This window comes from Prionailurus viverrinus, chromosome A2, assembly GCF_022837055.1.
Source record: "Prionailurus viverrinus isolate Anna chromosome A2, UM_Priviv_1.0, whole genome shotgun sequence".
Classification (NCBI taxonomy): Eukaryota; Metazoa; Chordata; class Mammalia; order Carnivora; family Felidae; genus Prionailurus; species Prionailurus viverrinus.
This window is the reverse complement of record NC_062562.1, coordinates 114,438,875-114,464,220: the sequence shown is the minus strand read 5'-3', so window position 1 is coordinate 114,464,220 and position 25,346 is coordinate 114,438,875. Positions and strand designations below refer to the sequence as shown.

At 40.0% G+C, this 25,346-nt stretch overlaps 1 protein-coding gene across 2 annotated transcripts in view; it reads right to left on the bottom strand.

Annotated features, from left to right (window-relative positions):
• The window catches only part of DNAH11 (dynein axonemal heavy chain 11), a 355,616-nt gene that overhangs the window by 267,297 nt on the left and 62,973 nt on the right, over positions 1-25,346 (bottom strand). For both annotated transcript variants that reach the window (XM_047849106.1, XM_047849105.1), the window contains exons 11-20: positions 25,107-25,231; positions 24,362-24,557; positions 18,112-18,216; positions 17,346-17,738; positions 9,429-9,761; positions 8,955-9,209; positions 8,707-8,876; positions 8,233-8,455; positions 4,046-4,162; positions 3,830-3,916 (exon numbers count right to left, since the gene is read on the bottom strand). In XM_047849106.1, the coding sequence (XP_047705062.1) occupies positions 3,830-3,916; positions 4,046-4,162; positions 8,233-8,455; positions 8,707-8,876; positions 8,955-9,209; positions 9,429-9,761; positions 17,346-17,738; positions 18,112-18,216; positions 24,362-24,557; positions 25,107-25,231 (2,004 nt within the window). The remainder of the gene's footprint in view (positions 1-3,829; positions 3,917-4,045; positions 4,163-8,232; positions 8,456-8,706; positions 8,877-8,954; positions 9,210-9,428; positions 9,762-17,345; positions 17,739-18,111; positions 18,217-24,361; positions 24,558-25,106; positions 25,232-25,346) is intronic.

Sequence of the window (25,346 nt, the reverse complement as noted above, 5' to 3'; positions counted from 1 at the left end):
ACACACACGCAAACACCCTTAATGTCCAATGAACTGCCAGAGAAAGAGAAGCCACGTGGTTCTATACCCCTCCAGTTATGTTAACATTTGCAACCTTCATTTTAAAATGAACATTAAAAGAAATCAGCAGTATAATTATTGGTAAAATGGAGGTTTTTGATAAGCAAACTCACAGCTACTCAAAAATTCAGAGTAGACTACTAATAAATACAAACCTGTCACCAATATTGCCCCCTACATGCTTCAGCAAAGTTTGCTCTCGCATCAGATTTCTATGAGTACAATTTTTTTTCTCTTGATTTTCATTTTATAGCTGGGGACTTGGCTGGAGAGCAAATGGTGAGGCTCTGGAAGATTCCACTTAAGAAGAAACCACTTCTTTAAAAAAAGAACTTTCAGATTTAAAAAATATCCTAGAGATTATCAGTAGTACAAAATGTACTGAAGAGAATTCATGAAATAAAACACTGGAGATAGAAACAGCACAGCAGGAGAAATTTCACTGTACAATTATCCTTCCCAAGGCTGAGCTACCATCCCATCTATGTATGTATGTCTGTGTTACGCCAAATACAAATGGAGTCATTTTTTTTCTTTCTTGATAAGCCAACTCTTAATTTTAGTTTTGATTAACACTGTAGTGTGTTCACATGGTTAAAGTTAGAGGAGTACAGAAGAGCCTGTAACGCAGCAAAAGCTGGTGCTCTCTCCAATCCTTCTGGGTGCCATTTCTCCAACTCCCAATTCCATGCACAAGCTGCTCCTTCTTCATTTATCGAGTTCAGACATTACGCTAGGTTACTGGCTCTGCAAAAAGAGGACTTAACTTTGTTTTTCCACTTTATATTTTCTCCCAGCCTCCTCTCAATACCCAACTCTTACACTACTTTAGTTCTTCTGGTTTTCTTAAATTTCAATACTCATACTTAATCCTTCTGGGCCTCAGGTTTCAACTCTCCCAATTTCCTACTATATCAAGAAGAATATGAGCACTTCAATCTTCTCTCATTATACATGTATTTCATTTTTACAAGTTATGTCTTTATAACCAGGAACTGCAATGCTATGACTCAGTTTACCAATTTTTTTTTATTATGAAAAATTCCATACACATGACAAGGTGTGGGGTGTGTGTGTGTGTACCATCGGCTTAGGACTATGTTATTGGTAACTTTTAATGGCCTCCTCAGTTTTATTCCCTTCCTTCCCACCACAAATTTAATTGCCAAATTTTATTTAATATTCCCCTGATCTTTAGATTTTTACTATATATATAGGTACTGCTAAATGCTAAAAGTTTAAATTTTTTTTGAAATTTATGTGAATAAATTTGTACTCTATATTAAGACATTTCAATTCCTGCTTTGAGCCATAGTCGTGAGGCTCTGTGAAATTCACTGATTTCTACTACTGTGTAACTACTACCTTGCATGAATACTGCATTTGTGACTTTGTACGAATACTGCAATTAATTTATTCTTCAGATGGTCATTAAGGCCCTCTGTGTAACCAGTACTGACGCTCTCCCAGGAATTTTTGTGTCCCCTGGTATAAACGTTTCATTTACTCCTACAGCAGTAAAAGCTTCTGTTTGCCTCTGCTTTCCATCTGAGATTCAGCTACTCCATTTTTTTCCCTGCCCTTGAGAGCTTTCTTGGGAGCTCAGCAATAGATAAAAAGTCACACATGTAGGGGTGCCTGGGGTGACTCAATGAGTTAAGCGTCCAACTCTTGATTTCAGCTCAGAGCGTGATCTCACAGTTTATGAGTTGGAGCCCTAGATCGAGCTCCATGCTCAAAGCGTGGAGCCTGCTTGGATTCCCTTTCTCCTTTCTCCGCTCCTCCCCATCTCACACACTCTCTCTCTCTCAAATAAATAAACCTAAAAAAAAAAGTTGCACATTTCTGAACATGTTTCAGCATCTGTTTTACAAAAGGATTTTCTAAATGTCTAGACTACCACACTCCCCAAAGTAAACAGCCCTTTTATTTGTCGTTTTTCCTAGATTACTTACACTAAATTATTCCTAAACATATATACCTAGTAATGTTAATTCAACTGTTTACTGTACCTTTGGATATGAAGAAACAAGAGCACATAATATAAGTTTACCGAGGAATCTGTTATAAAGGAGAAATTCACCATACCACTCCCTCTGATCCTGAAGGGGCAATGGTTTTCTGCCTCATGGAGTGAAGTGCCTTGAATGCTAGGGTCTACTACCAGCCCAGAATAAGCACCTACATGCCTTGGGATGAATCCAGTTAGAGGAGTATTAAATGTATGAGCCACACACACGAAAATGACTTCAAAATAAAGGTAACCCAGCCCTACTATATTCAAAACATCCCTCAACACACTCTGTAGGTACAAGGATAAATATCTCTGACTTTTAAATATTTAACTATATGCTGTTATATTGTAGCATGCAAATGGTAGGATTCAATAAATAACTATAGTAAATGTTTACATACAGCACATTGGTTAGTCAAGTAAAAATGTCTCCCCTTCCACAATCTGTTCAGACCACCTGCAATTCACATAGAATCTTTAAAAACTCCACAACTCTATTAGCATATTCTAACCCACAGTGAATACATTAACCACTTTTCTTTAGCCAAGTGAAAAAAGAAGATCTGCTACAGAATGGTGTTTTCTGAAAGGCTTTAAGGCAGTTATAACTAAATTCAATCTACAATTTGGACAGAGAGGTACAAGCTGTAAGTTTTATACCAGTCTAAGGAGTAAAGACCATCTCCAGCATGAAGTAAAAAGAGGATGGATGTCTCCATGAAGAGCTCAGAAAGATTCACCGTTCCTGAATCTAAACCTCACCAACTCATTTCTTATTTTAGACGCTAGGTTAAGAATTTCTGTTATTTTTCTTTTCTTTTTTTCATTTTTAAAAAATGTTTATTTACTTTTGAGAGATAGAGGGAGAGAGGGAGAGAGGGAGAGAGAGAGAGAGAGAGAGAGAGAGAGAGAGAGAGAGAGAGAGACGGAGCATGAGATGGAGAGGGGCAGAGAGAAAGAGAGGGAGAACCAGAATCCCAAGCAGGATCCAGGCTCTGAGCCATCAGCACAGAGCCCAATGCAGGGCCCAAACCCACGGCCCATGAGTTCAGGACCTGAGCCAAAGTCAGACACTCAACCAACTGAGCCACCCACACACCCCTCTAATAAACTTTTAAAACATTTTTTTCAAGCCTCAAGCAAACTATTCACCATTTTGGATTATTTGCCCATAATACTCATTCTTAAGAGTTCACTATAATAATGCAGTTCATTACGAACGAGGACTGCAGGACTAATATTTCTATCCAGAGTTAGGAATAAGTTATAAGCTTTCTTTAACCATGGTTAAAAGTCACTAGCCAAGTATCACATGGTAAACAACAAAACGGTTAAAATTCCTGTTTTAAAAAAATTTAGAGAGGTAGAATTTTAACACTAATCTCCAGTGTTACTTAATTACACATGGTTTCTTTAGCTGAAAAAAGGAGAACAGAAGCTGTATCATGGGGATATTGTAAGAATTGGAAGAAAGAATATGAAGTAATATGCTTAAAGTTCTTGACACATATATATAGTAAGTGCTTAAAAATAGTCATTTTTGTTACTTTCACAAACATGATTACTTTGATAATGATGGCGGTTTTGGGAGACAGGATTTAAATCACTATTGGGGAGAAAGGTTCATAAACCAGTTTTAAATAGTTAATTCGCAACTGCGATAACTAACCGCAAAACTAAGGCAAAATATCGCAGTGTCTAATTTGACTTTCTAAAATAACTATTGTAGCAAAAAATAATTGAGATCAGTGTTACCTTATCAAGCACAGTGTACGGATTTTCTGTATTAAAACGGAGAGGAGCATAGAGTCTGAATCTCTCTCTGAACTCGGCCTGCTTTTCCTGATGTGGACAGAAAAAATCTGACAGTGAATCTCAAACAACAGCCTCAATTATTCTTGTAAAATCTTTCTTAAAAATGGGGGGAAAAATACCAACAAAAATACCCACAAAACTTGGTAGTTAGCTTACATCGAAGGAAATACATTTTTTCCTCAGCAGTGTGACTTCGACATTTTGGAGAGGTGAGACTGCATGTCTGACAGTCACTGCAATCTTTTTGGTCGTTTCCCATCTTTCAGGTAATTCCTGTAAACACAAAGGTGCAAATGGGAAATTACCTCAATGCTTCAATCCAATCAACTCCACAAGACTCCATGATCCCAGCCTCTTTGAATGAACCCAGGACATCTCATTCTTCCAGAAGAGAAGATGCTTATCCCCAGAAAGATTCAAGTGGCCAGAAGGCTCAGAGCTAGGCTGACCCCCTGGTGCCAGTGAATCCATGTCTTCCAAGTATAAACCAGGGCCGTCGTCTGGTGTAAGATTTCTCTCAGAATAAACGAAAATCTTTTCAAAATACACACCAATCTCCAAATTGTTTTGCTGTTGAGGGAATAAAATTAAAGCGCTCCGGAAAGGATTTCCTTGCTGTGTAACAAGTGGGAAAAGAGCCAGATTTAGCAATTTAGCAAGTGGAGAAAGATTGTTTGAAACTGGTGGGACAGAGAGGAAAACGCGAATCAATCTAAGCCCACGTTTTCCTCTAGCTTCCAAAGCTCCTTGTGTCCTTTCTCTGAATGGACAGTTCGAGCCTTTAGGTTAGGCTCACTGTAACTGTCCCGGATTTCTGAAGTAAAAAGAAGCCAAGGGAAGAGAAGGTTAATTCCTACTTGATGTAGGACAAAACCGGCAATAAACAGTCCAGGTAGCAACTCAACTCTGTACTCCCTGACTACAGTGCAAACAGGACAACCTATTTGGTCAACAAATTATCTTCTTTGAAGAGCCCTTGTAGAGAACCACTGTTGAAAAGCATTCCTTGTGCCCAGACTAACTGAGCATTGTTTCTCTGATCTCCTTGGGACACTGAAATTGTTGTGTCGTACAAAACCACCCCTAGGGGACTCTACTTGTGTAGCTCGAGAGCAAAAACAAAGGTTCTAAAGACTATTTGTAACCCTCAATAAATATCTGATGAATGATTAAGTGGGTAGCTGCCAATTATGAGAAGGACGCTGTGCTAAGTGTCAACTGTATCCACGTGGGGGGAGGGGTACCACAAAGATAAAATACATTCTTCCACTTAAACTGTTTTGTAATCCATCAGAGTGAATGAGAGGCTCCCAAGAACTATTCCATATGACGGAATGTGTTAACTTCCATCAGGAGGTCTAGGGGTTATGGAAACAAAATTCTTGGAAGGCAACTTTCCTGACAGCAATTGCCAGAACAGACCAGGAACCAAGAGACCTGGGCTCTAAACATCCTTGTCCTTCATCATCTTCCTCCACCCTTCTCATCAAAACTCAGCACCCTCATCCGTACAGTCTCACCTTGCCTTTTCCCATCGATTCCATGGAACTCAAATATCACCTGGAATCCTTTCCGGAGTAACAGGTGCAAAAGTCACATCCCTGGGCTTGCGCCCCTTAACCCTTATTGACTACACCAGACCTGCTGTTACCTGCTTCATATTTAGGATTCCAAATAAGCCTCTGCTTGATAAAAATAGATTTTCATTGAAAACCAAAAGATCAGATGATCTCCAAAGTCTAACTGATATGATTCCCAAAATGAGTTAGCATTGACTCTGTGGCTCAAAGTAATATCCGGGTTGCAATGGGCAGAGATGAGCAGGAGCTCCCTGGAGATCCTGCCAGGTAAGATTACCAGCCCAGGTTGGGGTGGGGCTTGTATGGAAATGAGACAGTATTCAGAAACTAAAGGCAGTCATTGAAGGCTTCTTAACAAGGAAGGGACTTAATAAAAGCTATACATTAAAGTTTAGTCTAGCCTCAGACCTTATTGTAGACAGTGAGTGAGGACACAGCCACAAGGAGGGGCTTCTTAGCCTAGAATCAAGCACAGGCTAGTGTCTGGACAATGTTATAACTGTTAATGATTATGAGGAGGAAACAGTATCACAAACTACTTTAATTAAAATAAGATTGGGGCACTGTTATCCTCCACATGTATTTTGTAGTGCCTTTAAGTCTTATTTTTCCTCTGGATGGAGGCACACACATAGCTAAAAGTGTAGCCCACTTTCGAAATATTAAAAAGCCCAGTGTTTTCAATAATGCATTAACCTTAAATAATGAGCCAAACTCTTAAAACAGAAATTCTAGAAGCCGTGGTTACATGATCTGTGTTACCACTGGTTTCTCTATATATTAAGATCCAAGATCCGGCTGAAAGAATATCCAAAGCTCTCTAAAAACAAACATTTACACTGTGCCCCACAACTATCTCATCTCTCACTCCTGCTATGCGTGTCTGTATCCACATCTTACCGCACTCTGTGTCTAACTAGGTTTCAGTTCTCATGGCAGTTTTATAGTTAAATAGAACTTAGCAATCCATACATATTAATTCTTTATGGTCTCTGTAATCAAGATAACGCTTGTAAATACACTGCTGCATTCAATCTTCACAAAACAAAATGAGAGAGATAAAATGCAGCAGCTGCTGCAAGAAGTTTGGCAGTTTCTCAAGAAGTTAAACTTAGTATCACCACAGGACCCAGCAATTCCACTTCTAAGTGTGTTCCACAAGAAACTGAAAGCAGGTACTCAAAAAAAAAAAAAAAAAAAAAGGAATTAGGTACTCAAACAGTTACTTGTACACCGATGTTCACACCAGCAAGACTCATAATAGCCAAAAGATGGAAACCACCCAAATGTCCATCAAGACTTAAATTGTGGTAGATATAAATACAATGTAACATTATTCAGACACGAGAAAGAAAGCAGCATTCACATACTACGATATGAATGAACCTCAAAAATATTATGCCAAGTGAAAGAAGCCAGACACAAAATGCCCTGTATTATACAATTCCATGTAGGAAGTATCTAGAAGAAGTAAACCCGCAGAAACAGAAGACTGGCAAGGGCCAAGGACTGGGGGCAGAGTGCAAGGGAGAAGTCACGGGCAAAGAAGGCCAATAGGCATGGACGTCCTTTTCGGAGTGATGAAAGGGTATGGAGATGAGAGGTGGTGGTTACACAACCTTATGTTCATATTAAATGCCATGTACTTTGTAATGATCACTTTTATGTCACGCGAACGGTGAATTTCACCTCAAAAAAAGAAAAAGTGGGGGAAGTGGACACAGTACCAATGTTAAATGTAAGGGATCTGGAGAAATATTTTCCTGAAGAGGGAGCATGCTCTGAGACAAGCAGATGGGATGAACTCGTACGGTACTCAAAATCAAATCTACGTCTGGGTTCCACACTCTACTTGCTGAGCTAGAATTTAATACAAGTGTATTTATATTAATGTGTCCACTATTCACATGTACAAGGTGAAACCTAAGTCCACCCTGGAAGTTGGTGGATGATGCAAATATACGATCTACAATACTCCGATATAGGCATGGGAACTGTGAGCTCTTGATTCGTGGTTTTAATTCTAACTACCACAACCTTATTCAGCACTGGGCACAGAGCAGCCACCAAGTTTTTCCAAAGGACAGAAACAGGAGGACAACATGCAACTCCGATTCAGAAAACAGTGATTTCTCCAACCAAATTGGGCTTTATTCTTTGTTAAGTTTATTTATTTTGAGAGACAGAGAGCAAGACTGGGGGTGGGGCAGAGACAGAGGGACAGAAAAAATCTCTCTGAGAGATCAGCAGGCTCCAAGCTGTGAGGTCATAGCCTGAGCCGAAATCAAGAGTGCGACGCTTAACTGACTAAGCCAGCCAGGTGCCCCCTGTGCTTTATTCTTTATTAAAGCGTCCATAATATGCTTCCAAAGACTAGGACTCCTCTCAACGGACAGACAGCTTTCAATGAAAGAGAACTGGAATATATTTCAGGTCTTAAAGTCAAGGTAAAGGGGAACTCCAAAGAGCAACTCTGAGGCTGTTACCTAAATACCGTCCAATAAGAAGGCAGTGAAGGACAGCAGTTGAGATGGAGTATTTTGGCATGAAACACTCCTAGATTTGTGCTGGCTGGTTTTACGATTTGTGTGACTTTGAAAAATTTATTAACTCTTTAAGTTTCAGATCCCTAACCTGTAAAATATAAGCAGGGGTCTACAGTATACGTTGTTAAAGGATGGCATAAGAGAGGGGATGTAAAGAGCTTGGCTAAAGTAGGTGCTCAACTTAAGTTAATTGTGGTTATTTTACCAGTACACTTACCTCCAGCTGAATATAGACTTGCTCAGGCATCTTCTGGCCATAGGTTTCCAAGAGTGCGATGGTTTGTTTTAGTGGTTCGAAGAGTTCATCAGTAGTTCTCTGTCGGCTTCTTACCGCCAGAAGATGCCCCATGATATCAACCAAACCATCGTGATCACCCTCACTTAAATCTCTCTGAAGTCCAGCATCTGTGTCCTTTATAAAGTCTTGTAGCTCGTTCAGACTATTAAATACACAGAAATATACATGCACACACACACACACACAAAGGCATGCAAACCCAAATTAAGCTCATTAAAACCTTTAGAAGACTTCTGATAGAATCTTATGGTCACTATTTAGCTATTTAAGCATCACTTGTTATCTCTGTTAAGAAACCGGCAGTTTTAATGTTCTTAAAATTTTGATCTCAATATTAGAAAGCAGTCAGCTGTTCAGAGTTGTAATTCCAAATACCAAAGCAAAGAAGGCTACCTGTCTACGACAAATCTCAAAAGATGCTCCTGAAACATCCAGCTCCATTTCTTAATAATGTTCAGCAAGCTCACTTTGAAGGGCTTCATGTCCACCTTGAACCAGCTATCAAACACTCTGAAGTCATCAAACTTGCTCATCTGAACATACAAAGCTTCATAAATGTCAATCTATAATTAGAAAAAAAATGACTGTAACTGTTCAGTCAAAAGCAAAGAAGTACCTTAAACACTAATGGTTTTCCTTGCCTGTTCTCTGAACTGTTGGAGAGTCGGTGGTTGTTCGGGGACTTCTTCGTTTGCATGAGCATCTGTCTCCTCAGATGACATACTGTGGCCATACAGGAGAAAATGCCTCATGAACTCGGATCGGTCATCAACCCAGAGGTAAGCGTATGTGTCCAGAGTATTTCTAAAGTCCAAGACTTTGTTGATGACACCTGCCACTCTGTTCATTATCTCCTGCCTGACTTCTGCCAGGCCTAACATATTCTCCATGTCATTCTAAATGAGAGGAAAGCCAAACATTTATTAAAAGCAACCTCGCTCATCAACAATATGCAAAAGAACTTACTCACTGAAATTCTTCAATGGGAGAGCAGTTGGTACAATCAATCAAAAACTGTGTTGTCGTTTCCCAGCGTCTCATTTCCTAGTGTTCCCCATTACCTCAATTTATGTTTGAATCATTAAAACATAAATACCCATTTACAAAGAAAATACCTGATAATTGGCGATTTCCAGATGTGCTGCCACCCGCTTCATCTGGGCAGACATTCTGAAACTACTGCATAGCACTCCCTCCACCAGATCATAGAAGCCATCCCCAGCCTCTCGTTCTAAAGAAGGTTTAAACAGAATCTCAGGGGGCGTGAGGATCATCTGTGCTTGAAAAAACGGCACAGGTTTCAGTTGTTTCTCCATATTCATCAGAAAGAAATCTAAGTCGTGCATGATGGCTTGAAAAAAGCCTTCCACCACAATGTCATCAATGAATTCTACATAAATCTTCCACGTATCCAGAGAAGGATTTGCTCTGAAGAGCTTCCTGTTTTCCTACAAACGTAAATATTAACAGAGGAGTATAAACAACAGTGAGTACAAAAATGAAAGCTTTACGCTTAAATATTTTGTTAAAAAAATATTTTGCTCCTGCACAAGTCAGGAACATTTAAATGCTAGGTTGTAGAACCTTAAGCTAAATAGTAAAGATCGAAGCAGGTTGTTGTGACATTTGTATCAGTTATAAAATACATTCAAAAGTCATTCTTTAAAGGAAAAATAATTATGAAAATTGCATCTTCAAATACGAACAAGAAATTCTTGAGTTCCGAACACATTCTGTATGTCCTGGACACAGGCTCCAGTTCTTGCTCTGTCCCTAACTCCAAGGGGCCTAGGACATGGTCTTCCAGGGCCCAAGGTGTAGATTTCCCAAACTGGCCCTTCAGAGAACACTGTTCTGGAACATCCAAGGTCACTAAGTCAGCAAAGTGCTCTGTCCTGCAGGCCCTTCTTGGAGATTCGCTGTTCCACTATTATACGTTCACTTATGTTGGTTTAACCAAAACACAAAGAACACTTTGTGCAAAGCACCTGTAAGTCACCTACGGAATAGTAACCCAGCTTGGGGAAAACAGGTTTGGTGAAGTTGAAACTCTCTTTGTGCTTCAACAATATTAAGTTCTTCTACTTCAACATCTCCAGAGTGTGAGTGATGAATAGGCAGTAGGGCATGACAGGGTCGGACACAGATATGCATCAAGACTGCTAGAGGTGGGGCATACAGTGTGACAGACCTAGGGACACAGATTTGAAAAGATCAGGTGGGCAGCACGGCTGATTCCAGACACACCTTTCTGAGTGGCAAAGGTTACATAGGCATTACAGTCCAGAGAGCAGAGGCCCAACTCAGAAACGAGAGCACAGACAAAAGGAGACCCTGGAATAAGAGCTGGTTACAAGGCAGACTATACTCTTTGCTTTTTTTTTGATCTTTTGCTACTGTGGATATATGATCCAGGATTCAAAGGTGTGTGTTACTTGCAAGAACCAGAAATAAAGAGGTGATAAAAATGGGCCAAGATTAGAAAGTTCTTTGAGGGATTTCTTGCCCTTAAATTTAAGGGCCTCTCCTTTGAGAAATGCTATCTTGCCCATCCAGGTGGACTATTCATATCCGTATATATCTGTAGTATACGTGACCCACTACCCTGGAGTTGTGCAGTAGACATCCTGGGCAATTGTACATAGCAGTCTCGGCTCCTTTGTGTGCACTAGAAAGAAGAAATATAGATCTTAGAGCCGAAAACACAAAAAACCTTAAAGACCATCTTGTTAAGTCTCTTCATTTTAAAGATATAAAAACAAAGACCTAAGACATACCAAGTGTCACAGGGGTACGAAGTTAGCAACTAAGCTAGAACTAGAAACAGGACCTCTGGACTCCCGAGGGCAGGTCTTTTCCAAACACGTCACAGCCCTGCCCACACCTTGCTTTCACACTTCTACCTTCAGACTGTGAGAGAATACATTTCTGACACTACAAGCCCCCCATTTGTGGTACTCTGTTACCACAGCCCTAGAATGCTCACACAGGCAGCAATCAAAGAAAGAAAGCCATGACAAAGTCTGTCCGAGCAAGCTGTTATCAGTAAGGAAAATTAAAACTTAGAAACTTCAGACAAACTAGGAAGCCAAAAGAAACTTTGAAACCGGTATTAATGTTTTTCTTTTTTTGCTACACTATGCTCAACACAGCATATCCAGTGCGCCACACGTCACATTTTGGTGAGCAGGTGTGTTCTCCTTCACACCCCTTCTTCACTCTGTGTCTTCATCCTCATTCGCCAGCCTCTCCTGGTTTTCCTCCTACTGTGTCATGTTCCTTTTCTGCACCTTGGGCTCGTTCTTCTTCCTCCTCCCTGTTTCCTAAGGTTCTTCTTCCTCCTCCCTGTTTCCCCACAGACCTGCCCTTGACTTACTTCTGTTCTCTAGCTACACAGCTCTTGGGGATCTCATGAGCTTAAATGTCATGGCCACTTTCATGGCTTCTTTTTCACGGGCACTTTCAGTTTACAGCCCTTTCCCAAACTCCAGAACTAGTAAATCCAACTGCTGCCACAACTCCTCCTCATCTGACAGACGCCTCACATTAGGGGCACCTGGGTGGCTCAGTCTGTTTGTCAACTTCAGCTCAGGTCATGATGTCACCTGTTTGTGAGTTTGAGCCCCGTGTTGGGCTCTGTGCTGACAGCTCAGAGCCTGGAGCCTGCTTCGGACCCTGTGTCTCCCTCTCTCTCTGCCTCTTCCCTGCTCACACTGTCTGTCTGTCTCTCTCTCTCTCTCAAAAATAAAGAAACATTTTTTTTAAATGTCTAAGACTGAGATCTTTCCTTCTCAGCTGTCCTCTTGCTCACACAGCCTTTCCCACCTGAATGTCTGAATGGATTGCAACTTCATCTTTCCAGCTGATAGGCACCAAACTCTTAGAATAGCCTCCTTCTTTGATGTTCCACACCCAATTCTGTTTGTTTTACTTAATTTAAAATATATGCAGAACCCAACCACTCCTAATTATCTCCACAGTCACCTCCCCGGTCCAGGTACCACCATCTGTCACCTAGATTGCTGCCACAGTAACCCACCAGGCCCTCTACCTTCCCTGTGGTCTTGTTTCAACAGGACAGCCTGACTCTGGTCTGAGCACCGTGTCTATCTATAGAGATTCCATATAACAAATGCACTCAGAAGGAAATACTGAATTTGCTCTTTGGTTCCTGTTCTTTTTTCCTTATGAAGAATGAAAAATGAACTTCCCCACATTCCCCTCACCAGAGCTGCCCCTCTGTGAGCACCACAATCCTGTACTTTGCTGTCCTCTCTCCAGTCACTACAGATTAGCTGCCCATGTTCCTGTCTACAGCCAACATCCCCATGTATGTATGCAATCCCATTCCTTCCAAGACTTTCCTCAGTCATTATTTCTCCTCTCCTAGATCATTCCAATCAACTTCTATCACCCCAAAACATCAACCAGCATTAAAAATAAAATCCTCCCAGGGGTGCCTGGGTGGCTCAGTTGGTTAAGAGTCCAACTCTTAGTTTCAGCTCAGGTCATGATCTCACAGTTCGCAAGATCGAGTCCTATGTCAGGCTCTGCACTGTCGGTGGGATTCTCTGGTTGGGATTCTCTCTCTCCCCCTCCACCACTCACACTGTCTCTGTCTCTCTCAAAAATAAATAAACTTAAAAAAAAAAATCTTCCCAAGGCACCTGCATGGCAGAATTGGTTAGGCATATGACTCTTGATTTCAGCTCAGGTCATGATCTCATTGTCGTGAAATTGAGCCCCAGATCACACTCTGAGTGACAGCACGGAGCCTGCTTGGGATTCTGCACCCCCCTCACACACGCACTCTCTCTCTGCCCCTCCCCCACTCACATATTTTCTCTCTCCCTCCTCTCCCTCCTTCCCTCAAAATAAATAAATAAACTTTTAAAATTCTTAATCAAAAATAAACAAAACAATGGGGCACCTGGATGGCTTAGTCAGTTAATCAGCTGACTTCTACTCAGGTCACCATCTCATGGTTCAGTAGTTCAAGACCCATGTTGGACTCTGTGCTGACAGCTCAGAGCCTTGGAGCCTGCTTCAGATTCTGTGTCTCCCTCTCTCTCTGCCCCTCCCCCATTCACATTCTATCTCTCTCAAAAATAAACATTTTTAAAAAACCATTTTAATTTAAAAACAAGTAAATAAATAAATAAACAAAACAAAATAAAATAAAATCCTCCCCATCCCTGACACGCCCCAGGCACTGTGCAGTTTTCAGTTCCCACCCCCTAGAGCTCCTCAATTTAGCGGATTTCTGGTCCCATTTCTCCCATTCTCGTCAGTCGCTCCAATTTGGTTTCCATTCTATTGAGTTAGCTCTGTCACAGTCACCAATGGCTCCCATGGTGCAAAATCTGACTGCCAGTCTCGGCCCTCATTTTCCGGTCGTAAATCAGGATGGGACAAAGTCAAATGCTTCCTCCTTCTTGAAATCCCTTCTTGACAGGATTTCCAGGACAGCATCTCTCTTGATTTTCCCTCTACTTCACTGGCCTTCTCCGCTTCCTGTGCTGGACCTTGCCCTCCTCCCTGGCCTCAGGGATGACTTCAAGGTCAGTCCTCGGGCCTCTCTTCTATCTACAATTAATCCCTACCTGAACCCAGGTAAGTCTGTGGCTTCCCATATGACATACATGCTTCCGGCTCTCAGCTCTGTGTCACTGGCCTAGACTTCTAACCCCAAAGTCCAGACTCAACTGCAGTGCCAGCCTATGCAAAATATCCCCTTGAGCGTGCCTCTCTCACTAACATGGCCCAAACCAAAGCCTCTCTCTTCATGCAAAATCTACTCTCTCACAGTCTTCCCCATATCACTAATGGGAAACTCCAATTTTCCAGTTGCTCAGACCAAAAAATCTCAACTCATCCTTGACATCGCTCTCTCCTGACTCACCACAGAAAATCCTGGTGGTTCTACCTTCAACATACATCCAGCATGACTGCTTCTATCACTCCTGTTCTGACCCAAGCCATTGTCGCCTGAATTATTAAACTAATCTCCTAATGGTTTCTCTACCTCCTACAACCTCCTTGCTCTCCAACCTCTGATTTACAGTCAACAGGCCAAGCCTTGGAACAGAGAGTCTCTGCTGCCATTTCACCTCCCAGTACAAACCAAATTTCTCATAATGGCCTGTCCATCCCCTATGATGGATCCTTAGTCCCTTCTAAGCTTTTATCAGCTACCACTATTCCCCTTATGAATTCTGCTTCAGGCATGCTGGCTCTCTAACTGATCCTGGGACAGGCCAACTGTGTTATTTCCTCAAACTTCTGTACTTTTGCTACCGACAGCATCCTTCTCCTGATATCTACATGGCTCATTCTCTTTCCCTCCTGGTTCAATGCAGAACTGCTACCTTATTAAGAAAGTGTTTCAAACCACTTCATATAAAATACCCCCCCATACAGATCAGCAAGGTAGAACTCAAACTTTCACTACTCACAGATGACATGATACTCTATGTAGAAAACCCAAAAGCCTCCATTGAAAAACTGCTAGAAGCAGTACATGAATTTAGCAAAGTCACACGATATAAAATCAATGTGAAGAAATCTGTCACATTTCTATACACCGCTAGCAAAGCAGCAGAAAAAGAAATCAAGGAACCAATCCAATTTGCAATTGCACCTAAAACGGTAAGATACCTAGGAATAAACCTAACTAAAGAGGTAAAAGATCTGTACTCCAAAAACTATAGAACGCTTATGAAAAAACCTGAATAGGACACAAAGAAATGAAAAAGCCTTCCATGCTCATGGATTAGAAGAAAAAACATTGTTAAGATGTCTATACTACCCAGAGCAATCTACACATTTAATGCAATCCCTATGAATATATTACCAACATTGTTCAGAGCTAGAACAATCCTAAAATTTATATGGAACCACAAAAAACCCTGAATAGCCAAGGCAATCCTAAAAAAGAAAAACACAACTGGAGGTATCACAATCCTGGATTTCAAGCTATATTACAAAGCTATAATATATGTACTATATAGTATGGGCACAAAAACAGACACATAGATCAATGGAACAGAATAGAAAACCCAAAAATGGACTCCCAACTATATGGTCAACTCATCTTCAACAAAGCAGGAAAGGGTAGTCAGTGGAAAAAAGACAGTCGTCAACAAATGGTGTTGGGAAAACCGGATGGCTACAGGCAGAAGAATGAAACTAGACCACTTTCTTACACCATACATACAAAAAGAAATTCAAAATGGATGAAAGATCTAAATGTCCAACAGAAAACCATCAAAATCCTAGAGGAGAGCACAAGCAGCAACCTCTTTGACCTTGGCCACAGCAACTTCTTACTAGACATGTTGTCAATGGGAAACAAAAGTAAAAATAAACTACTGGGACTTCATCTAGATAAAAAGCTTCTGCACAGTAAAGTAAAAAATCAACAAAACTAAAAGGCAGCCTATGGAATGGGAGAAGATATTTGCAAATGATCTATCTGTTAAAAGGTTAATAACCAAAATATAGAACTTATCAAACAGAACACCCAAAAAACAACCCAGTTAAGAAATGGGCAGAAGGCATGAATAGACACTTTCCCAAAGAAGACATCCAGACAGCCAACACATGAAAAGATGTTAAACATCATTCATCATCAGGGAAATACAAATCAAAACCATGAGATACCACCTCACACCCGTTAGAATGGCTAAAATTAACAACACAACAAACAACAGGTGTTGGTGAGGATGTGGGAAAGGGGAATCCTCTTGTACTGCTGGTGGGAATGCAAACTGATGCAGCCCCTCTGGAAAACTGTGTGGAGGTTCCTCAAGAAACTACAACTAGAACTACCCTACAATTCAGCAATTGCACTATTAGGTATTTACCCAAAGGAGACAAAAATACAGATTCAAAGGGGTACATGCATTCCAATGTTTATAGCAGCATTATCAACAAAAGCTAAACTATGGAGAGAGCCCAAATGTTCATCTGATGATGGATAAATAAAATGTGATACACACACGAACACACACACACATACACACACACATACAATGGAATGTTAGCAATCAAAAAGAATGAAATCTTGCCATTTGCAATGATGTGGATGGAACTAGAATGTATCATGCTAAGTGAAATAAATCAGAGAAAGACAAATACCGTATGATTTCACTCGTATGCGAAATTTAAGAAACAAAACAGATGAACATATGGAAAGCGGGGGGAATAGAAAGACCAGGGAAGGAAACAAATTACAAAAGACTTAATGATAGAGAATAGACTGAGGGCTGACAGAGGGAGGAGGGTGGAAATCGGACTAGATGGGTGATGGGCATTAAGGAGGGCACTTGTTGTAATGAGCACTGGTTGTTGAACATAGGTGATGAATCCCTGAATCCTACTCTGTAATCAATATCGGACTGAATGTTAACTAACTAGAATTTTAAAAAGTACACCTCCCCTACCAATGATTCCGTATCCTACCTGCTCTATTTTTTACCATTTATCCTATGACCAATTGACTTATTCTGTTTTTGTTATTGTCTCTATTTTTCAAGTAGAATATAAGATCCAACAGATAAGGGACTTTTTGTTTGGTTACTTTTATTTTTCTGCCTTGTTCTATTTTATTTTATTTTCTCTTAAATTGACAACTCTAGAATAGTTTTAAAAATTCAAATACTTGTTAAAAAAAAAAGAGTGACTACTATCACCACCCTTAGAAGGTTGAGAGGGTGGCAGGAGATGACGCAGACAAGACGGCTGACACAGGCACCCCACCAACAATGCTAGCTATGGACAGCTGCCAGAAGAGCATGTAGCTATGACAAACACAAGGATCCCCTCTCTAGCCTTTGCGTTTCATGAAAATATCTCACATTCCAATAGGCGAGCAAGACAAATTTCTCCATTTTAAATGCTTAACAAAACCACACATAAAGCTCTCTCAACCCTAATAAAACAATCCTACATTATAAGGTTGTGTAGGTCAGCTGCCTTCTCAGCTAATTGAAAAGCTCTTCGATCTATTTCAAAACCTTAAAAGCAATTACCTCCACCAAGTTATGTATCTTGCAGCCATCTTCCTGAATTCGCTTGTACTTTTTAGAGAACAAATCACTCTTGTCCTCCAAGGTAAAGACAGCCTCCCTTCGGTGCTCCCTCCTGGGCAGAAGCGTACACTCGGCCCACGCCTTCATGGTTTGCTGGATCACTTTAACATTGCTCCGCGCACGCTCAACTCTGTGTGCCAATTCCGCCGTCGCTGTGTGCACCCTCTCAATGTATCCCCAGCAGTCATCCTGCCACGTCAGCGACGTCGTGGCTGCCTGTAGTTGCTCATCCACGGCCCTCAGCTCCTCTTCAACCAGAGGGTATTCCACTTCCAGAAGAGTCTGCTTCAGCTGATTATATCCTTGCACAAGAAGTTCAAGATTTCCAATGTACTGAGCAAAGGAAATCCCCAAACAAAAAGGGCCAAATATGTTATAGCTATGTATCTTAAAGGCATCAAAGTACTATTGGTCTACATGTTAATAATTGCAAATCAAGACACTCGTTCTTGTGTTCAGTGGTGCATAGGTGGCTCGGTCGGCTGAGCATCTGACTCCTGATTTTGGCTCAGGTCATGATCCCAGGGTCATGGGATCAAGCTTTGCATCGGGCCCCATGATGAATGTGGAGTCTATTTAAGATTCTCTTTCTCCCTCCACCCCTCTGCCCAGCTCACGTTCACTCTCCCTCTCTCAAAAAAATAAAAAAAGAAAAACACAAGTAAAAAAAATATTTCTGTTCAAAAAATACCCTAAAAACACTAACCTTTAAAATAGTGTTTCTTTTTTTGAAGATGGCTAAAGCTGAATCTGGTATGTTGGATTTCTTCAACATCAAAAGGTATTTCACTTCTCTCAATACAGCCACTAGCTTTTAAAAGAAAATCAAGGATCATTATGTATTTTAAGAAGAGCATTCTCTTTCAACACACATTAAAATCCCAACACTTAAAATTTCATCCAATGGTTACAATACTCTCAAACTGTCAAGGCTTAACTGACTGAGGCTGCTGTTTCACACGCTTTTTAAGCATACACGTAACAATCATACATTCCTTATGATGTGGAAATATAAATAATAAAGGTATCTATCACTGGTTATGGCCCACAGTCAGGGAAAGAATTTAAGCAAAAGACAGCAACATGTGCACATGGACACGTGAAACTGAAGGCCATAAACGGACCTCAATGTTTTCCCAGTACCTTCTTCCTGTTACAATGTTTGTTTTGAAAACATAAATGTGTTCCAATGTGATTGATACACTAGCAAAGTAAGGATACCACCTATTTTGTCTATGCTTATCTGCAATTTCATTAGGAAGAAACACCAGGTAAAAGTAAAAACCGCACCCAACTCAACTGGAAAGCTTAGAAATAGGCACGGAGCACCTGGGTGGCTCAGTTGGTTGAGTGTCTATTTCAGCTTGGGTTATGATCCCAGGATCATAGGAGTGAGCCGCGTCCGCTCCACAATGAGTGTGGAACCTGCTTGGAATTCTGTCTCTCTGCCCCTCATGCTCTCCAATAAAAATTTTAAAAATTAGGGGCGCCTGGATGGCTCAGTCAGTTAAGCACCCAACTTCGGCTCAGGTTATGACCTCAGGACTTGGCTCGTGAGTTCAAGCCCTCGCCAGCCTCTGAGCCAACAGCTCAGAGCCTGGGGCCCACTTCAGATTCTGTGTCTCCCTCTCTCTGCCCCTCCCCTGCTTACACTCTTATTCTCTCACAAAAATAAATATTAAAAAAAACCTTTTTAATTAAAAAAATCATTTAGAAATACACAAAATGCTCATATGCAAACAGCCACCAAGTACTTCAGTTCATTCACGCATGAGGAGCCACGCCCACTCACCTGCAGGGGTGGGAGGGGGGTACAACTTTCTGCCTGGTATCAGAGAACTCTCCTTCCATCACTTCACAGTAACACACAAACTGCAACCTTTCCAACACCTACTTCCATGAGCAAACTTCAGGTCTTTGTCGAGGGAAAGTCATATTTACTGTGGTAGCTACATATTATTTATTTAGCCATTTAAAATGTATAAAATAATGCTGTTTTTCCTACATTCCTTTTTTAAAAATTTTTATTTAAATTCATTAACACACAGTGTGATATTAGTTTCAGGTGTACAATACAGTGATTCAACATTTCTGTGCAACACTCAGGGCTCATCACATTAAGTGCACTCCTTCATCCCCATCACCTACCTCACCCATGACTCCACCCACCTTCCCTCTGATAACCATCAGTTTGTTCTCTCTAGTTAAGAGTCTGTTTCTTGGTTTGCCTCTTTCTTTTTTTCCCTCTTTTTTTTTTTAAATTGCATCCAAGTTGGTTAACATACAGTGTAATTCCAGAATAGAATTTACTGATTCGTCACTCATATATAACACCCAGTACTCATCCCAACGAGCGTCCTCCTTAATGTCCCTTACCCATTTAGCCTACCCCCCCACCCACCTTGCCTCCAGTAACTCTCAGTTTGTTCTCTGGATTTAAGACTCTCTTATGGTTTGTCTGTTTTTATATTATTTTTGCTTCCCTTCCTTTATGTTCATCTGTCTTGTATCTTAAATTTCACATATGAGTGAAGTCATATGATAGTTGTCTTTCTCTGACTTACTTCACTTAGCATAATACACTCTAGGTTCCATCCATGTTGTTGCAAATGGCAAAATTTCATCCTTTTTGATTACTGAGAAATATTACACACACACAATCTTCTTTATCTCCTTTATCCATTCATCAGTCGATGGACATTTGGGTTCTTTCCGGACTTAGGCTATTGTCAACAGCGCTGCTATAAAAACTGGGGTGCATATGCTCCTTCGAAACATCCCACCTGTAACCCTTGGATAAATACCTAGTAGTGCAATTAGTGGGTCATAGGGTAGTTCTATTTTTAATTTTTTGAGGAACCCCCAACTGTTCTCCAGAGTGGCTGTACCAGTTTGCATTCCCACCAGCAGTGCAAAAGAGATCCTCTTTCTCTGCATCCTCACCAACATCTATTGTTGCCTGAGTCGTTAATGTTAGCCATTCTGACAGGTGTGAGGTGGTATCTCATTGTGGTTTTGATTTGTATTTCTCTGATGATGAGTGATGTTGAGCATCTTTTCATGTGTCTGTTAGCCATCTGTATGTTTTCCTTGGAAAAGTGTCTTTTACCAATTTCTTCACTGAATTATTTTTGGGTGTTGAATTTAATCAGTTCTTTATAGATTTTGGATACTAACCCTTTATCTGATAGGTTATTTGCAGGTATCTTCTCCCATTCCATCAGCTGTCTTTTAGTTTTGCTGATAGTTTCCTTCACCGTGAAGAAGCTTTTTATCTTGATGAGGTCCCAATAGTTCATTTTTCTTCTCTTTCTTTGCCTACGGAGACATGTCTAGTAAGAAGTTGCTGTGGCCAGGGTCAAAGAATTTCTTGCCTGTTATCTTTTCTAAGATTTTAATAGCTTTCTAATATTTAGGTCTTTCATCCATTTTGAGTTTATTTTTGTGCATGGTGTAAGAAAGTGGTCCAGGTTCATTCTCCTGCATGTCGCTGTCCAGTTTTCCCAGCACCACTTGCTGAAGAGACTGTCTTTATTCCATTGGATACTCTTTGCTGCTTTGTCAAAGATAAGTTGACCATACCTTTGTGGGTTCATTTATGGCTTCTCTCTTCTGTTCAATTGATCTATGTGTCTGTTATGCCAGTACCATACTGTCTTGATGATTACAGCTTTGTAATACAGCTTAAAGACTGGAATTGTGATGCCTCCTGCTCTGGTTTTCTTTTTCAGGATTGCTTTGGCTATTCGGAGTCTTTTATGGTTCCATACAAATTTGAGGATTATTTTTTCTAGCTCTGTAAAGAATGCTGGTGTTATTTTGATAGGTATTGCATTGAGAATGTAGAGTGCTTTGGACAGTATTGACATTTTAACAATATATGTTCTTCCTATCCAGGAGCATGGAATGTTTTTCCTTTTTTTTTTTTTTTTTTTTTTTGGAAATCTTCAATTTCTTTTATTAACTTTCTATAGTTTTCAGTGTACAGATCTTACACCTCTCTGATTAGGTTCATTCCTAGGTATTATGGGTTTTGGTGCAATTGTAAATGGGATCAATTCCTTGATTTCTCTTTCTGCTACTTCATTACTGGTGTACAGAAATGCAACCAACTTCTATACACTGATTTTATATCCTGTGACTGAATCCTGTGCTGAATTCATGGATCAGTTCTAGCAGTTTGGGGTGGAGTCTTTTGTTTTCCACATAGAGTATCATGTTGTCTTCGAAAAGTGCAAGTTTGACTTCCTCCTTGCTGACTTGGATGCCTTTTTTGTGTGTGTTGTCTGATTACTGAGGTTAGGACTTCCAACACTATGTTGAATAACAGTGGTGAGAGTGGACATCCTTGTTTTCCTGACCTTAGGGGGAAAGCTCTGTTTTTCCCCATTGAGGATGATGTTAGCAGTGGGTTTTTCATATATGGCTTTTATGATCTTGAGGTACTACATTCCTGTTTCTTTAATGTATTGTTTACAGTTGTTTTAGGTTTATTTACTTATTTTGAAAGAGCAAGTGAGGGAGGGACAGAGAGAGGTGGAGAAAGAACTTCAAGAAGGCTCCAAACTATGCACAGAACCCTACATGGGGCTACATCTCATTACCATGAGATCATGAACTGAGCTGATAACATCAGTCAGACACTTAATCATCCAAGCCACCCAAGCACCCCTTGCTTACAGCTTTTAAAGTATGACAGCCCTAACCCCATTTTCCCCATAAGCCCAGTACTTTTTACAGTGCAATCTTTCCTAGTGCAGTGATTTTTAGGAAGGCATATGTCATGTAGCAGAAATGACTACACCTCTGAATCACAGGCTCTGAGGAAAAGACTGCACAACACCTTTTTAAGGTAGACCAGTTGACTCCCTTAGATTGTTACACCACAGGTTAACTAGTAACATACAGTCTGTGTTTTTATCATCCCTTCAGGTATAAACACAGGAATTATCCCTGGAACTTCTCACGAATTTAGTTTCTGTAAGCTGGTTTTATGAAATTAGGGATGAAAGAAACCCTCAGTTCTCCAGGTCATGTATTTATACATGTATGTGCTAAGGTTTGTAAACATAACTAAGTGATGCTATTCTCTGTACTATTTCAGGGCAACAGATCAGAATTTGGGTGCAGATTATGACAATAAAATCCAGTGAGGCCCATTTCCCACCTAGGTATACAATACAACTGACATGAAAGGGAAATCGCTAAAAAACAGTATATAATCTTCACTATCTAAAAAATTAGCCAAATTTTGACTAATTTTTTTGTAAAAGCAACTCACAAATAGATATTTTTATACGTTTGCCCTTTCCTGTAAAGCACATTCTTTTAGGTAAATAGAAAAGTTTAGGAGTGCCTCGATGGCTCAGTTGGGTAAAGAGCCAAATCTTGATTTTGGCTCAGATCATGATCTTACGGTTCATGAAATGAAGCCCTGCATGGGACTCACACTGACAGCACAGAGCCTGCTTAGGATTCTCTCTCTCTCTCTCTCTCTCTCTCTCTCTCTCTCGCTCTCTCTCTCTCTGCCCCTCCCCCACTTGTACTCTCCCCCTATCTCTCTCTCTCAAAATACATAAACATTAAGAAAAAGCTTATTTTGTGTCTCCTGCCAAGCTCTCAAAGTTGGAAATAAGTTAAAATACATATATGCCTACATATATATCATTTAGCAAATATATGCACAGAGTACATCATATATAAATATAAGCAAACCATAGGTAATTTCTATTAAACTTTCTGTGTTTTCATTATTACATTCTTATCAATTACATAACATGTAATGAAGTTTTGAGAAAATAAACTTCCTCAGAGAATTTATGAAATTTCTTTTTGTTATGTGGTTTATCATAAAATAAAAATGATCTCTCTTCAATAAAGGTAAATTTCATCCTGGATACTACTTAGCTGTTCATTTTTCTTTTAATTTTTTTTAATCTTTATTTTTGAGAGAGAGAGAGAGAGAGAGAAAGAATGTGAGCAGGGGAGGGGCAGAGACAGAGGGAGACACAGAATCCGAAGCAGGCTCCAGGCTCCGAGCTGTCAGCACAAACCCTAACCCGACGCTCGAACTCATGAACCACGAGGTCATGACCTGAGCCAAAGTCGGACGCTCAACCAACTGAGCCACCCAGGCGCCCCTTAACTGTTCACACTATTTGGGGCATTTATATGTTGTTTTGTGTTTTTCTGAAAACTATTTTATAAGAATTACTAATTTAACATATTAGAGTTTATTGTCCCTTTGAAAGATATTATGACAAATCATTTACCATTATCCACCCAAAGGATTAAAAAAGGTCTCTCATTCCATACATTTTGTCGACTCCCCAAACCTTAACTTCTGTGATAAAATTTTAGTGAACCAAAAGCAAATAAAATTCAAGCCAGAAAACTGATAAAGACTATAATTACATTCAATTGAGCTAACATTAGGTATTACCACACGTCAGACACTATGCTGGAATCAAAAAACACAAAGGTAAAATGGAATGGACCCCACTCTCAACTCATTATTCAGTGAAGGTAGAAGTGGCAATTACAAGGCAAAATAAACAGTAATTAATACAGCATTTGGGAAACCAATCTCTAAATCTACAACCTATTAGAAGTTGTTTTCAGGGGGCACCTGAGTGGCTCAGTTAGTTGAGCGTCTAAATTCAACTCACGTCATGATCTCGCGGTTCGTAGGTTTGAGCCTCGCTTCGGGCTGGCTGCTGTCAGAGTGAAGCCCAGTTCAGATCCTCTGTCCCCCTTTCTCTCTACCCCTCCCCCACTGGTGCTCTCTCTTCTTTCAAAAATAAGTATGTTTGTTTGTTTTTTTTTTAAGTTTTCAGTTATATTCCTAATGGCACTGACAGTCTCCCAAAATTAAATACAAATGGCTGGAAGCATCAGAGATTTACTTGTAATAAAAATGCTATCTATGAAACAACTTAAAAATATCAAACCCCTACCTTTGGGTCAAAGTTGACACTGAGAAGACCATTTATGGCACTGAATTTAACCAAGGGTTGATTCAAATTGAATTCACAGATTTCATCAACGTTACTTTTCCATTCATCATAGATAGAATTTTCAAATTGGTCTAGCAAAGTTGTCATTTCAGTATACTTCTGATAAACTAGGGCATCATCAGGACTTTCCAAGAATCTGTAGGAATACGATTTTTCTACATATTAGATTTCAGCTTGACTACTTGACAGTAAAATATAAAATAGAAAGTATGATAAAATGTACTATAAAAACAGGAATAGAAACAATAAATGCCAAATAATGGTTATGAATTGTCTTTGCCTTAAAAGACAGTTATCAAATTAATGGAACTCCAAAGATGTAACTGAATGTCAACAGCAGAAAGTTCCCAATTCCTACAAAGAAGGGAGGCAGGTACAGAAAATCTGCAAAATAAAAGGAGTGCTAGTTACTGAAGAAAAGTAACAAAAAGCTACTAACATATTGTCAGTGAAAACGAAAAGTGAAAAGAAATTGTGTATGGACCTAAAGAGATGAAGTTTTAAGAGTCCCATTGAATGTATTTAAAATCATGAGGATGAATCCTTCTCAACGAACTGAGCCAAGTAAGAGTCAAATGTAAGGGCAAAGACTCTTTAAGTGCTAAAATGAACAGCTCACTGACCCCCATAAAAATTGCCTGTCTCATTAGGATGGTTTTACCGTGAAGCAAGCCTAATAACTTACAAATACCGGAGAGATGCAAAATTGGACCAAAATGTTTGAAGTCGTTCAAGGACCTCTTTAGCCCATTTGATGTTGCCTGAGGTGAAAGGCATATTCCTGTGGAGAACTACATTTCCACGTTCAATCTGCAAATTGGTATTTTGGTGAAGAGGAAGAAAGGAAATATGTAATCAGAGTGCATTCCAACCTTGTAAGCAATTGTTCATTTTGGTAGTTTTACAGTACAAATACATAAAAACG